This window comes from Phalaenopsis equestris, unplaced genomic scaffold (genome assembly GCF_001263595.1).
Source record: "Phalaenopsis equestris unplaced genomic scaffold, ASM126359v1 Scaffold000515, whole genome shotgun sequence".
Taxonomy (NCBI): Eukaryota; Viridiplantae; Streptophyta; class Magnoliopsida; order Asparagales; family Orchidaceae; genus Phalaenopsis; species Phalaenopsis equestris.
In genome coordinates, this window is record NW_018164955.1 from 715,569 (window position 1) to 730,479 (window position 14,911).

At 33.8% G+C, this 14,911-nt stretch overlaps 1 protein-coding gene across 1 annotated transcript in view; it reads left to right on the forward strand.

Annotated features, from left to right (window-relative positions):
• Positions 1-752: 752 nt before the first annotated feature.
• LOC110028587 (E3 ubiquitin-protein ligase RGLG5-like) overlaps positions 753-14,911 on the forward strand; it is a 34,931-nt gene continuing 20,772 nt past the window's right edge. The window contains exon 1 of the mRNA XM_020730496.1: positions 753-973. Within this exon, the coding sequence (XP_020586155.1) occupies positions 791-973 (183 nt within the window). The 5' untranslated portion in view covers positions 753-790. The remainder of the gene's footprint in view (positions 974-14,911) is intronic.

Here is a 14,911-nt window from a genome sequence, read left to right on the forward strand (position 1 = left end):
GAATGCTGTTCGGTTTGATGTTTGAACATTTCTCGTTCTGGTATGTTTGGTTTGAACTCTGATTTATAGCTGAGTATTGGATTAATCTCAATAACTCATCAAAAGATTGGCTTGTTGAAGTTGGTTTGAAGAAAGACTTTGGTGGTTCTTCTCTTTTTCTCATAGTTTTCATTTATTATTGAAATTTTCTTAAAAAATTAAGAATGAAATCATGAAATTGTTTTACAAATGTTGTGGAATTTATACTTTGGCTTGTGTCATAATTTATTTGTTTTTAAGCACATAGAAATTTATTGTTTGATTTTGATTTATTTTGTCATTTTTATTTTGTCATTACAATCTATCTTGCCTGAATTTGCTAGTTTATTTCTTAAAGTTGTTTTTCGGGCACCGCAGTTATGATGTTGATGCTGCATATTTAGCTGTCACATGCCATTTGCTGTTTATTCCTTTGTTTCACGTTTCATTTCGAAGTCCTTGAACATATTAAAATCTTGTTTGCAACATTTATTTCAGAATTATCTCTTAAATTGGTTAGGTGAAGCAACCTACTTTTTTTAGCATCTTTTTTGTTGTTCTTTTGTAAAAAACTTAATTTCTTGCTTTGTTTTCATTTTCTGGGTTTTGATATTGTACAAATTCTTGCTTTCTTTCTATAATTTCCTTAATAAAATGTATGCTTTTTATTTCTGTTGATTGACCTATAGAAATAACTGATTTAGGCTCTGCACCGATCATGCTCGGTCTGATAGATTCATATTTTTTTATCAACTAGAATTTGTCTTTTTCTATGGGAGGAGGTGGTTCAACATTGCGTAGTTTATTCCAAAGATCAAATGATTACTCCCATACAACATCGTACAAAACTCCGCAGCACCCTTTGAATCCTGTCAACTATGATCAGCCTAGAACTGCATACAGGCTACAGAAGAAGTATTCCAAGATTGGTGATAATTATAGTTCACTCAGTCAAGTAAGTCATTAATCATCACAGATCTTGCAATGTTCATATTGAAGTTTATCCAATCTTAGAAAGCATTTTATTATTCTTGCAGATGTCAAGAATTTGTTGTTTTTATTATTTATTATTTTAACTAGTTGGGGATGTTTTGTTCGTTTCCATGTCATCATGCTAAGGTTTTCAAGTTTCACATTACTGGTGAAAAAATTAGAAGTTTTGAGACTCTAATGTTTCTTTTTTCTCATAGAAAACCTGTAGTGCTTGTTAATTCATTCATAATAACATTTGGAGTTAAAAATGCAATGCAATAATCGTTGAATATTTTGTCAAATTTTAAATATTTACAACTTAAGAATTTTTTTCTTGATAAATAGTGATTGTTTGTTGTTTTAATAAGGGAAGCCAAAAGGTTTTTGAAAGTCTTGATGCTTGTCTGCTATGCTGAAAATTCTTAATTATTTCTAATAATTTATCCTTTGTTGGAGAGAAATAATTAGCTTGCTATCTATTTAAAAATTAGGTAGGAGAGAGATATGTGAACTGTTATAAATGGAAGATAATTGTAATGTCAATGCAGTACTTGATGAATGAAAATTTGTGTTTTTTATAATTTAGAGCATATTTTTATTGTCATAGTGGAATATTTTAACTTCACTAATGTCAACTATCTCTTAGTGTGTTCTTTTGTAATAAAAATGTTGTTCTGCAAACCCCTAATCAAATGTATCTTTCATGAAATAATCCATAAGGATATATTTCATTGCTTGAAAAACAAGGTCATGGCATTTACTTATGTGTTTTCTCACAGTCACTTGTCATTGGCACATATTATCTATTGATTTCCATTGTTGTCAAGTATTTTGTCTTTTAGTGCTTTTTTTTTGCAAGGATGATATCTGAAGTTATTCACTTTAATAAAAACATCACATCTTGGTAGAGTTTTAAGCTTCACGCATGAACAAGGAAATCACATATAGAAAAAAGAATTCATCATCTAACAATGTCGTAAATTCCTCCTAAGTATTCTTTTTATAGAGTATTATTCAAAAAACAAACAAGTAAAATAATCATAAAAGCAATTTAACCATGGCTTTTCATTGATATTCAATGACTCAAATTAAGTGGTGAAATGACTTTTAAGTTGAAGGATGAAAACATAAAAATAGCCCTAGAAACAAAGTACTGAACTCCATTGTCTACGTAACACAATCGATTTTCTTGGATTGTGCCTTAAATGAGTTGTGTTGAAAATACATCTATGACATTTGACTGTATGATGCATCCTGTTAGGCGTGAATCATAATATGGTTGGTTGTGTATCTTTGGTAAGAAGAGGATGATTCTGTATAAAGTGGTGGGTTGCAAGCTAATTTGAAAGTAGTAATGTTAGAGTAGATTCTCTAGCTACTTTTGGGAAGACATAAATTATAAGAAAAATGTGAAAATTATTCCTGAATTATTTGTGGGGCTATTTTAATCCTAGGTTATCCAACGTGCTCAATTTAGTATTTTGATTCCCCCAAATCTGATTTATAATACTTTTTTAACTCTACAAATCCAATCCAAAACAAAATAACAGAGAAATTATTTCGTATCATATTTGAGGATTCAATGGGCTTTATTTGAACTTATTTAGAGAGTGTGACTAAGATAGTGCCATTCCAATGGCCTATGGATCATTTTGACTTCTTTCTTCATAAAATGCATATGAATGAATCAACACCCTAATGGTTTATTTTGGATCACTTTTGGTTTTTTTTTATTTTTATCTTAAATTTTATTGTTTAGTGTGTTTTTTAGATATTTTTATTTTTTTTTTAAACAAGGTAGCCTGTTTTTAAAAATACTTAAAAAACAAAATTTAGATATTTTAAGTATTTTTAAAAATATTCTTATTTTATTTACACATCAAATATATTTTGTTTCAAGATAAAATATAAACAAATCAAAATAATAATAATAATAAAATGATCCCTGACGCTCCCTAAAAGTTTGAATTATTAAGAAACTGATCCTCAATGTTCAACTAATAAAAATGTCCTCATTGTTCAAAGAGTAATAATTCGACAGGTGAAATAAGCATCCGGGAGGTCCTCGCTTTTTAATAAATTAACTTTGAGTAGTTTTGAACGTAGTATCGTTTAGATAGAATGCAAGTAGAATGTAAAATAAAAAAAAATGAAGATGCATTATCCTTCATTTTATCCTCATGATAGCTTCAAAAATAAACTCATGGTAGCTTTCAGACTTTCTTTATACATGATAGTTCCATTAACATAGGAATCATACAACCCATGTGTATGATCAATGAATAGTGGAAAAAACATGTTACATACTTGCATAAATGCAAAGAAGCTTAAAATCTTTCAAAAGGATATGCGGTGAATAACTATAGATTGACAGGAAGTTTTTATGATTATATTAGTTTACATAACCACTAATCCGTGTTTCTAGATAATCTCTAGATTTACAAATGGTTTTCATGATTTTTTGTTGATAAAGAATATTACTCAAAAGATCAATTGTTCAATTTTTTTATTATAATAGATAAAGATTGTAGCTCAACGTGAAGATATAAGAAATTATTACGATTCTTAAAAAAAGTGCGGGTTTACTTTGGTCATTTTCAAAAAATGGGGGGAAAAAGACATACAACTGTTCAATATAAATGAGAAAGTAGAATGATAACCAATAAGCTTAGGTTATTTGGTTTATGAATTTTGAGATGGGGAGTTTATTGGGTGAGTAGGAGTTATCTTTTATTTAAATTTGACCAGTTGAGAATTTTTAAGAGGTTGATTTAGCAGTAAATATCTAAAGATGACCCAATGGATCTCAATGCCTTTTTCGGAGATTCCTAGGTCATCAACAAGTCTGCCAACAACTTTAAAAAAATCTAAGTAGAACTAATGCTGGGTTGGTTATGCTTTAACGAGAGAAATCAAAATGTTATTTCAAAAATGGCTTTTGAAGAAGAATCAAGGAAAAGAAAACTAACAATAAAAATCAATTGGAGCAGCACCTGAGCTTTGACAAATGTAGTAGTGTTCTCAGGATTTATTTAAATCTCTTACATATATCTAGTTTTTTTTTCAATGTTTTTATTGAATTTTAGGAATTTGTTACTTTTAGAGAGGTTGTTGATTTGTATGTGCACATATTATTTCTGTGGATGTAGTTATTAGATTTTGTGGTATGTTGCTCGTTCTTATATATTTTTAAAATTTTTATCATTTGACTTAAAATTTGAAGCTTATTAGAATTTTCTCTGTTTGTTTTATGAATACAGACCCAAGAAGAGTATTATATTAAAGCTAAATTTGTTTAAATGAAAATTTTCTTTTTAATTTTCCCAATATATTTGTTGTCTCCCGTCCCTTAATTTTTCTTCCTTGCTATTGTAGAAGTTAGATTCTATGTTCTCAAAGCCATAGGTCTCCATCTACTACAATTGTGATGTAATACCCAATTGTCAGAAAACAGAAAAATTTTTGGCAATTGTAAAATGTGCCCATTTTTTGCATTCCCTGAAATCTAAACAAATCAATTTTATAAAATTCTACATCTCAAATCGATCAATTTGATATATAAAACTACATATATATTCTAGATATAATTGGAAATATAAAAATTTAACATAACACTCAAATAAACTTTAATAATTATAAAATTAACTTAATTAATCATGTTACTATAGCAGTTCTGAGAAATCCACTAAAATGTACATGCAATGGCTAAATTCATATGTATATATATATATATATATATCTTTATTTTTCCTTCAAAGGAATGGTCGGAGGCTATGATACGAGCCCCGACCACCCCTCTTGCACCTAATAATTTGAGTATCACACCCCAAACCAGAGGGGATTTACAACTGACAAGCAGATGTCCGACCAAATATATATATATATATATATATAGATGGATGGATATGTAAATACATAAGATTTGGGTTGTATGTATGCAGTAAAAAAAATTACTATGATTGCAAAGAGAAAATTACTAATGTTTGGCTTCGACAAATATTGGATGCATCTTTGATACTTAATTTTGACGAATGTTAGAGCGTTTCAACATGACAAGAGATAGAGCGGTTTTGACTATAAGGTATAATGAGGTCTGTAAGTATATTTATAATTTTCTGATTCATGTGTCCCATTTTCTCAAAATAGTGTTAAGCTCACGTTCGATGCAGTGCTGAGGTGTCTCAGAAATGTTCGGGTCTGAAAAAAATTTAGACATATTTTGTAGTGTCAGATGTGTCAAACAAGTGTCGGTGTCCGATGCGTGTCCGACACGGGTATGACACATTTTTAGAAGTGTCAGCAGTAGATAGCTCCTGCTCCTCGCTTCTACCAAAATTACGTAAATGCATAAGAATTGGGTGGTTTGTTTGTAAATGCCTAAAAAAAATTGCTCCCACGGATCTCGCTCTCGCCTTCCCTCTTGCCTGACCGTTTTGCTCACGTCTTCCTTCCTGTTCAGCTTTCTCACGATCTCGCTCTCGCCTTCCCTCTTATCGGGTTGCCCCGTGGTTCCACCCTCCCTTCTACTGCGTTTAATCCCACATCGGGAATAAATGAATGAATACTTAAATGGTTCTCCTTAAAAAAGAACCGCAGTTGCTCAGAGAAGCTATCACACTCGACACAATTTTGGTCCTGTAGAAGCAGAAATTGGGTTTCAATCTCTTTTAGGAGAGTATTAAAATAAAAAAATAATTTTTATAGTTAAATATGTAATTTGAATTATTAATTTTAATAAATTGTTATTTGGAGCTGAACATGAGTTTAATTCGAACAAATGAGTTTTAATCGAGTTGTACATGAATAGACAATTCACGAGCAATTTGGAACATGAGTCAAAATGAACAAAAAGAAATTTGAATGAGCTGAACACAAGAAGCCCGAGGCTCGCTCAAGCTTGGCTCATTTACACCCTTGTGTGGGAGTGACAATTTGGTGGGTTTATGGAATCCCACAATCGGGTGGCGTACGCGTATGCAAAAATCCTGCTATTGGGACTTTAGCGGGACGAATTCTCTCCTGCACGGGAGCTCCTACTTCAGAGGGCTTCTACTTAATCTTGTCAACATATATATTTCTTTTTTTTGAATCGGCAGGATTATGGTTTTTAAAGCTACCTGAGTATTGGTTATTTCTCAACTTATGACAACTTTTGCTCTAGTGTTCCTTCGAAAAGCTAATTTCTATTCATTTTGAGTATCTTTGACTAGCTGAAAGGAAATGTTGTCCAACTGCACACAATGTTGGCCCCGCTTTGATTGGCTTCACTTTAGTGGGATCAGTCCTACTGACGGAGTTTTTGTACATTGATATATTTGGTAGCAGAATGTCAAAGGTAGTATGGTATGTATGTCTTGTTTCCCCTTGCATCCACATGTCACGTTCATTGCCCATGCTAAAAAGAACATTTCTTTGTACCTCTTTAATATGGTGGATCAATGTTAAGATTAGTTACTAGCCAGAATGAGCTTTTAATCAGAGTCAAGTCTTAATCTTCTAAAGTTATTAAATATGTGAATTATTAATGAGTATTCATGATATTACCTCTGACGCGGGGTGCTTGGGGGAACCCTAGACCGATTATCCTAACCCTACGGAGTGCTGCTCAAGGGGGAGGGTGCCCACTAGCTATACTAGTATTATATATTTACTTTTGTTATGATGATTTACGGTTAGCTTTTGCTGTGTCTGTTTCAAGATAGCCGTTGGCGTCTCCCTTCTCTTTTTTAGAGTTGTATCTAAGAGTTTTGAGTGGTGCTCTAACTGTATCTTTTTCATGAGGTGGTATTTATCTAATACCTTTCTCCCATACTTATCCTGCATCAGCTTCCTGCACCTTGCTGCTCCACCTTGCTACCACTCCCTGAAAAGTCACCCACTTACTTTTTCCCTCAGATCTACTGCTTGCCAAGTCCCTGTCCAACTTTTCCAGTCAACCTCCCCTTTCATACTTGCCGCCGCCACCTTGAAACAGCCCACCGGTTGTGTTCTCCCTCCTCCATAGTTGCTGCACCCTACTTGAAACATCATACTTTTTGTGTCTACCCTCCATACCCAGAAACAACAATACACTGTTTTTTGTACCTCCGTTCTTGCCGCTGTTGCCGCCTCCCCTAGTCAATGCCCATGCTTTGCATGGGAAGAAGATAATAAAATGAATAAAGCTAGATGCTATTTGATCTAAATTTAATTTTAAATTTATTTTCATGTCATAAATGGTTAGCTATTAAAGAAAGTTATTAAAATCAAGCATTGATAAATTAATGAAAGCTTTTATGTAATTAAAATTGAATTTGAATGTAGAAGTAATTCTATATGATGTGATAATTGATCATTAAACAAAATAGTTGATTTGGAAGTAAAAAAATATTCCATGTAATGTGATAGTTTTGAAATGTATCTAATTTCAATATTGAAGCTAAATAAAGTGGCGATTATACGATGCACTGTCTCATATTATGGAGTCATGTATTCTTTCTTTATTTATCGCATTATAATTTTAACTAAAAATATTAAAATAAAATTTTAATAATCATTAAAATGAGATAATTCATGTTAAGTAGGCCAAGTCACATGCATTTTGAATTAAAATGAATAAATAACTTTTATAATTGATAAGGAAATCATGTACATAACAACTAAATAAATAATCTAAGCTTCACTTTTATGTGAGTAAAATTTATCAAAAGTTACTACTTTATTTATAGAATATTAGAATGTGGTCCTAAAAAATGAACTAACAAACTTAATAATAAATGACTAAAATTATCATCACCCCACCATTTGCCTTGCCCTAATATGTGGTGTTGGCTTTGTGAATCTCATATCCATTAATATGTACTAACTTTCTTTTTATGCAAAGGACTAAGGTAATCACGACAAGATTTTATGGACCATGATGTTCAAAAATCATAAATGGATTAGAAGAGTCTATGCATAAACATAATGATAATAACAAATAAATGAGGGAAACATTGAGGTTGGTCCTTGTTGGAATTTTATGAATATTTTTAAGCGTCTTCTATTTTATTGTCTTTTATATTTAGAATATAAAATTATTTGTTTGTTATAATTGTTGTTTCCTTCTTTATCATGGGAAGTTATGACTTTACGTCTTTCCTAATATGGGAGCCACTCTATTTATCTTGTAATCGTTTCATAAGAAATCGAAAAGGAATAATATTTTTCCTTCTCCAAAATTCACATGGTTTTAGAGCCACTGAAAGTGTCCTAACCCGCGTGGAGGTCGAAGCCTCTTGTGCTATCCTGCTTCATCTTTGAGCATACTAGCTCGACAATGCCCTAGTACCTACACCATTCTCCTTCAAGTCCAAGTGGTAGTACTCGAAGTCGGCAGTGCTTGTGTCGTCTGCTAGGCCGTCTGGGTGTTTCGCTATTAGAGTGGTTTGCCTTACCCAATTCTATCTGATATCAGTGAGAACGCGACGATCTGCTTGCTTGAAGCTTTTCCGACCACCCTAGTTGTGCGTTGCTGCTTTATCCTCAATCTTACATTTTCTTCGAAGACACTACCTATGCTTATGCTTGTCCATCTCGACAGCAGGTTCGAAGCAGGGCCTCCATAGCAATCCATCGTTATTTGTCCTTTGAAGTTACTTGTTCCTGTTTTGTAGCCGATAATAAGGTCGAACCTTCACAGTAAAATAAACGAATCGCGTATACAGGAGATTTGTGCCATCTTGATCGACAGTAACAACATAGGATCATGGCGTAGAGTTTCGTGTCGCTTACCAATAAAGTGAACGAATTCCCACGTACAGGAGTTCCACACCTTTCTTAATTGGAAATAGAGACCAGGATCGCAACATAAAGGAGTCCAACATAGCTTGTGCGGCCAAAATTACGATGCTTTTCAAATTCTGAGGATTTCTTACGAATCTCCAATGATGACGTGAGTTCCAAAAAACTTTACCACATCAACTAGTTTCAGTCACTCCGAAACTACATCTCCTTGCCCTAGACCCGTATTGGCTGAGTATTATCCCCAGAACTTACCACTATATTTCAGTGCGATAAAGCTCAGAAGGTACAACTAGTTCAAGTTGGCTCAAGAAGATCGATGGGAGGCAAAATTGGGCATTTAAGTGGAGAAATTTCAAAGCCTACTGTTGGTGATCCGATTTTGAAAAATTGAGTCTTAAAAAATCTCTGATTATGATCTGACTCATTAACTCCATTACCCATCATAGGAAAGCAATATCTATTTATTCCCACTGTTTGAGATATTTGGGAGGTTGTTGGGGATCCCTATTCAGACTTCGAGAGTTCTTTGCAATTTTTTTTGTTGAATTCTCAAATTTGAAAATCCAAACAAAATGACTATAGTGTTACTATGTATTGCAATGAGTTAGTAATATTATGCTAAGAGTTTGATCAATATTATGATGACATTTGGGATAATGCAAATGAATATACTCGCCACAAGAAATGACAGAAAAACGATTGGCTTTATATGTTCTTAATCGGCCTTTATAGGATTTTAAATGAGTTCGTGGTTGAATCGTTGGTAAGAAACCTGTACCCTCAATTCAAGAAGACTTTTATGAAGTTAGGCGTAAAGAATCCACAAAAAAAATGAATAAATAAATAAACTGTACAACATTGAATCGTCTGGTAACATTGAATAGGAGAACTCGACCCTTGTATCAAAAGGGGTTGATATTGATAAAGAAGGGAGAATTAACCATGGTGCGAGCATTGCAAAAAATCATGTCACAAGAATGAGACATGTTAGAAGCTTTATGGAAAACTTGTAAATTGATAATCAAAATCCAAGCGTGAAGATTGAGCCTATCTAGCCTCCTCTGGAGGAACTCAGAAGTCATCTGCTAACTCGAATGCAATCTCTTTTACCTTGGAGGAATTAGAGCACATGCAAAAATTATTTCAATCTCCAAAATCATCTCTAACTCAATCTTGCTCTTTAGCATAAAAGGGTAACTCTCTGACCACTACTTTATTAGGTGTTATTCCTAATGTTTCTAATTCCTGGATAAATGACTTTGGCGCAATTGATCGTATAACAGTTTCTAAATTATTTTTTTCTTATAGACCTTTTGCAGACAATAAAAATGTCGAAGTTGTTGATAGTTCCCTCTCAATAATTGTCGGAATATGAACTGTCAGACTCTCTTTGTTGCTGACCCTTCACGATATTCTTCATATTCCTAATCTATTGTGTAACTTAGTGTCCATTAGTAAAGTTATTGCTTATCATCAATTGCCTAGCTAACTTCTTTCCTTCTTGTTGTGAGTTCCAGGAATTGACTATGGGATAGATGTTTGACAGTGTTTAAGGAAAAGATGGACTAATATTTTGCAGATGAGCTTAACTCGAATAGACAATGTCAAAGTACTGGTTATACTTTTATTTTCAAAGACAATAAAATTATGTTATGACATTATAAGTTAAGTCATCCCAATTTTTATTACTATAAATACTTGTTTCCTAAATTATTTTACAATAAAAATCTGTTATCATTTCAATGTGAAGTGTTACAGGTTGCCAAACATCACCACATACGTTTTTCTCCTCAAATATTCAAATCTCTAAACATTTGGGTGTGTATTGCTTTCATTCACATTCATAATCTAGGAAAACTTAAATCCAACTCAAAAAAAAAAGTGTGGTTGTTAGTTATGCTCCTCGACAAAAAAAAAAAATGTATAAATGTTTTGATTCCAATTCGAAAATATTATTAGTTACTATGGATATCACTTTTTTGAATTAAAACTATTTTTTCCATCTCATCTTCAAGGAAAAGAACAAAACAAAGATGTGTCTATCAAGTTTCAGTATTTTCTTCAAACCGAAAACTCCCAAAATCTCCCCAATCTTGATTTTCAACCTGAAAATCCAGTGATATTATATTTGGAGAGAGTGTCGAGTCTTTTAGATATTGAAGTTCTTACAGTGCCATCTCATGATATTTATAATAATGAATAAATGGGGGAAAAAATGGTGATAGTTGTATCATTTGATGTTGTCAACTTGCGTCAAAGGACGACTAAAAAAAATTATCTATGAATCCTTTGCATTGCTCATAATTAGCAAACCCAGGTGACGTCCTTACTAATTCTTTACGTTATGTTCAGTCCCCATCTTCAAATTCTGAACCTAATTTAAAATTGTAGTCTATTGCGTCTAGCACTAAATATTCATTATCTCATTATATGTTATATGATCACCTCTCACCCACCTTTCGTGCATTGACCTCACAATTATTACATATGTAGATTCTTAGAACTGTGCAGAATACTCTAAAAGTTTTTAAGTGAAGGGAGGTTGTTTTCGAGGAGATGAAACAACAACAACAACAACAAAGCCTTAATCCCACTACGTGGGGTCGGCTACATGAATCCTTTTTCTCCATTGCGTCCTATTTAGTGTCATATTTTCATTTAGTTCTAGTAAATTAAGATCATTTTTAATACAATAAGCCCAAGTCTTCCTAGGTCTACCTCTGCCTTTCTTAACACAAGTCGAAATTAAAACATCTACTCTCCTAATCGGATCATCTAATGGTCGACGTTTAATATGACCAAACCATCTAAGACGACTTTCTCTAATTTTGTCTGTCACAGGAGCTACACCAACCCTATCACGAATATATTCATTCCGCATTTTGTCTCTAAGTGTAAAGCCACTCATCCACCTAATCATTCTCATCTCGGCAACACTTAACTTATTATTATGCTTCGCTTTTAAAGGCCAACCTTCAGCGCCATAGAGCATTGCAGGTCTCACCACCATCTTATAAAATTTTCCTTTCAGTCTTAGCCGTACTTTTCTATCACACAAAAGGCCCGAAGCATTCCTCCACTTCAACCAACCAACTTGAATTCTACTATTAACATCCCCATCTATATCACCATTGCTTTGAACAACGGACCCAAGATATCTAAATTGTTCACACCTTTTAATAATTTGATCATCCAAAGTCACACTTCTGTCACTAGAGTTATTACTACTAAAATTACATTCCATGTATTCAGTTTTAGTTCTACTTAAACGAAGGCCTTTAGACTCCAATGTAGACCTCCATAATTCAAGTTTTTCCTGGGCTTTTTCTCTCGTTTTATCCACGAGAAGAATATCATCAGCAAAAAGCATACACCAAGGTACATCCTCTTGTAGATGTCCAGTAAGACCATCCATAACTAAAGCAAAAAGATATGGGCTTAAAGTCGATCCCTGATGTAAACCAACAGAAATAGGAAAATATTTTGCCAATCCTCCTTCAGTTTGAACACAAGTAACAGCTCTAGTATACATATCTTTAATGACTTGAATATAAGTCATATCAAATGGAAGCTCTTAAAAAAATGACACATGATAACTGTCGATTCTTAAAAATTTCGAGGAGATGAAAGCTCTTAAAAAATGGAACTTGAGAAGTGGTGGATATACCTAGAGATAAGATAACTGTCGGATGAAAATAGGTGTTTATAATCAAAACAAATCTGTTGGTTCTTTAGAATGACACATGGTTAGACTGGTTGCTAAGGGACTTACTCAAACTTATGACATTGATTCTTTTGAGACATTCTCTCGATTTGCAAAACTAAACCAGGTAAGAGTACTATTACTTGCAGCTAATCTTGACTAACCCCTAAAACAGTTAGATATAAAGCACACCTTACTCAGTGGGGACTTGGTGGAAGAACTGTATATGGATGCACCTTCAGGATTCTGTAAGAAGTTTGGCTCAAGGTTTGTAGACTAAAAAATTCATATATGTATTCAAATAGTTATCGAGCGCGTGATTTGAAAATAATACACTATTTCTTACAGATCAGGGATATGCTCAAAGGCAAGAAGATCATACAAAACTCTTCAAGCATTCCAAGGATAAGAAGATAGCCATATTAATTGTGTATGTGGATGGTGTAACTCTCATCCGAGACAACCTATATGAAATGAACGGTTAAAGATTTATCTCTCATCAGTTTTGGAGACCAAGGATGATACTGGAGTTAACCCAAAAAATCAATAGAAAAGCAAATTTTATTATTGAGAGCACATATGCAATTACAACCCAAACACACTTGAAAGAGAAAACGACAACATACACGTCACGTAGACACCTCAAAGGTGGATCTCGGGGTGGTTGTGGTGATGGTGGCTGTTAGGGGTTTATAAAGGTTGCAACAAGTTATAGGAGGGGCTTCACTGTGGGGAAACAACGTTACAACAGTGATGGCTTGCTATTCTGGGCGGCAGCAAGCATGAAAGAGCATAAGCAACAAGAGGACAGCAAGGCAAACGGCGGCAAATTGCTGTTTTGGTGGCAGCAGCATGGCAGGCAGGTGGACAACAAGGAAGGACAGGTCAAACAGGAGCAATTTGCTAATTGGGGGTGGCAGCAATTTGCTTGGAAGGTAGGAGAACTGTAGGGGAACAACTGTAGGCTGGTGTTTGGGAATAATGGAAGGCGGTAGGAAGCGATGTAGGAATGATATAAAAGGGGAGAAGGAAGATCATCACCACCTTGGGAGTGAGATACAACCGAAGCACCGCCCTTAGGATACAACCCTCGCAGGGTAAGGAGAGACACTGGCTTCTATCTCAAATAAAATTCACGACAAAACTGACTTCTACAACACATATATAGGAAAAGACTAAATAGGAATGAAGGATGATAGAAAATAAAGCATAAAAAGAAGGAAAACAAGACTTTCAGCCTCTCCTGTCTACGGTCTCCCATGATCGCGTGGGAGTTGCGGCTTGCATACAACATCCAAATGGGAGCACTCCAGAGTCTGATGTATTTTCTTGACATGTAGATTGCTAGATTGAAGAAAGATATTGTGGTTTCTCAACAGAAATATGTTTTTGATCTTCTAAAGCAAACATGGATGAGTGGTTGTAGGCCTGCAGATACTCCATTTGATCCCTACTAGAAACTTTGAGATGAGGAGGGCAATCCAGTCAATACAACTCGATATCAAAAGTTGTAGGAAAGTCGATATACTTGTCACTTACATGGCCAAATATTGCCTTTGTTGTAAGTTTGGCAATTCAATTTTTGCATTCTCCCTATGAGAAACACCGTGAAGCGGTTAACAGGATTCTTAAATACCTAAAAAATACACTAGAAAATAGCTTACTCTTTTAGAAAATCACACAACAAATTTTAGAAGCATACATTGATGCAGATTGGGCAAGCTCATTTGTGGACAAAAGATCGACATCTGGATATTGTACTTGTGTTTGGGGAAATCTGGTCACATGGTGAAGTAAGAGACAAAATGTGATGGCAAGGAAGTATTGGGCTATCGATAATGGAGCATGTGAGATGTTATGGCTGAAGAGAATTCTTGGAGAGCTATAGATTTTGATAAACATGCCAATGAAATTGTATTCTAACAATAAAGCTGCATCAACATTGCATAATAGAAAATCCATTGCAGCATGATTGCATAAGTACGTGGAGATTGACCTACAATTCATAAAAGAGAATATTGATTGTGGAGCTATTTGCATGCCATTTATCTCTCCTGATCAACAAATTGCCGACATTTTTACCAAAGGTTTATTCAAGCCCAATTTGAACTTCGTGTAAGCAAGTTGGGTCTGCTAAATATCTATGCTCCTACTTGAAGGGTGGAGAGGGGGTTCTAAACCTTCTAATTTAGTACTTCCTATAATTTAGAATACATAATTATTGGTATATTATAATTTTTTTTCCTTCTTTTATCATGAGGAGTTAGACTAATTTTATGTCTTTCCCAATGCTCCTCTATTTATCTTGTAATTATTTCATAAGAAATTGAAGAGGAATAATATTTTTTCCTTCAACCAAAATTCATAGTCTCCAAGATGATGATGATGATGATGGGATGGGCTAAGACAACATTTATTGACTTCAAGAATTAGATTTCTAAGTCGATGGATATT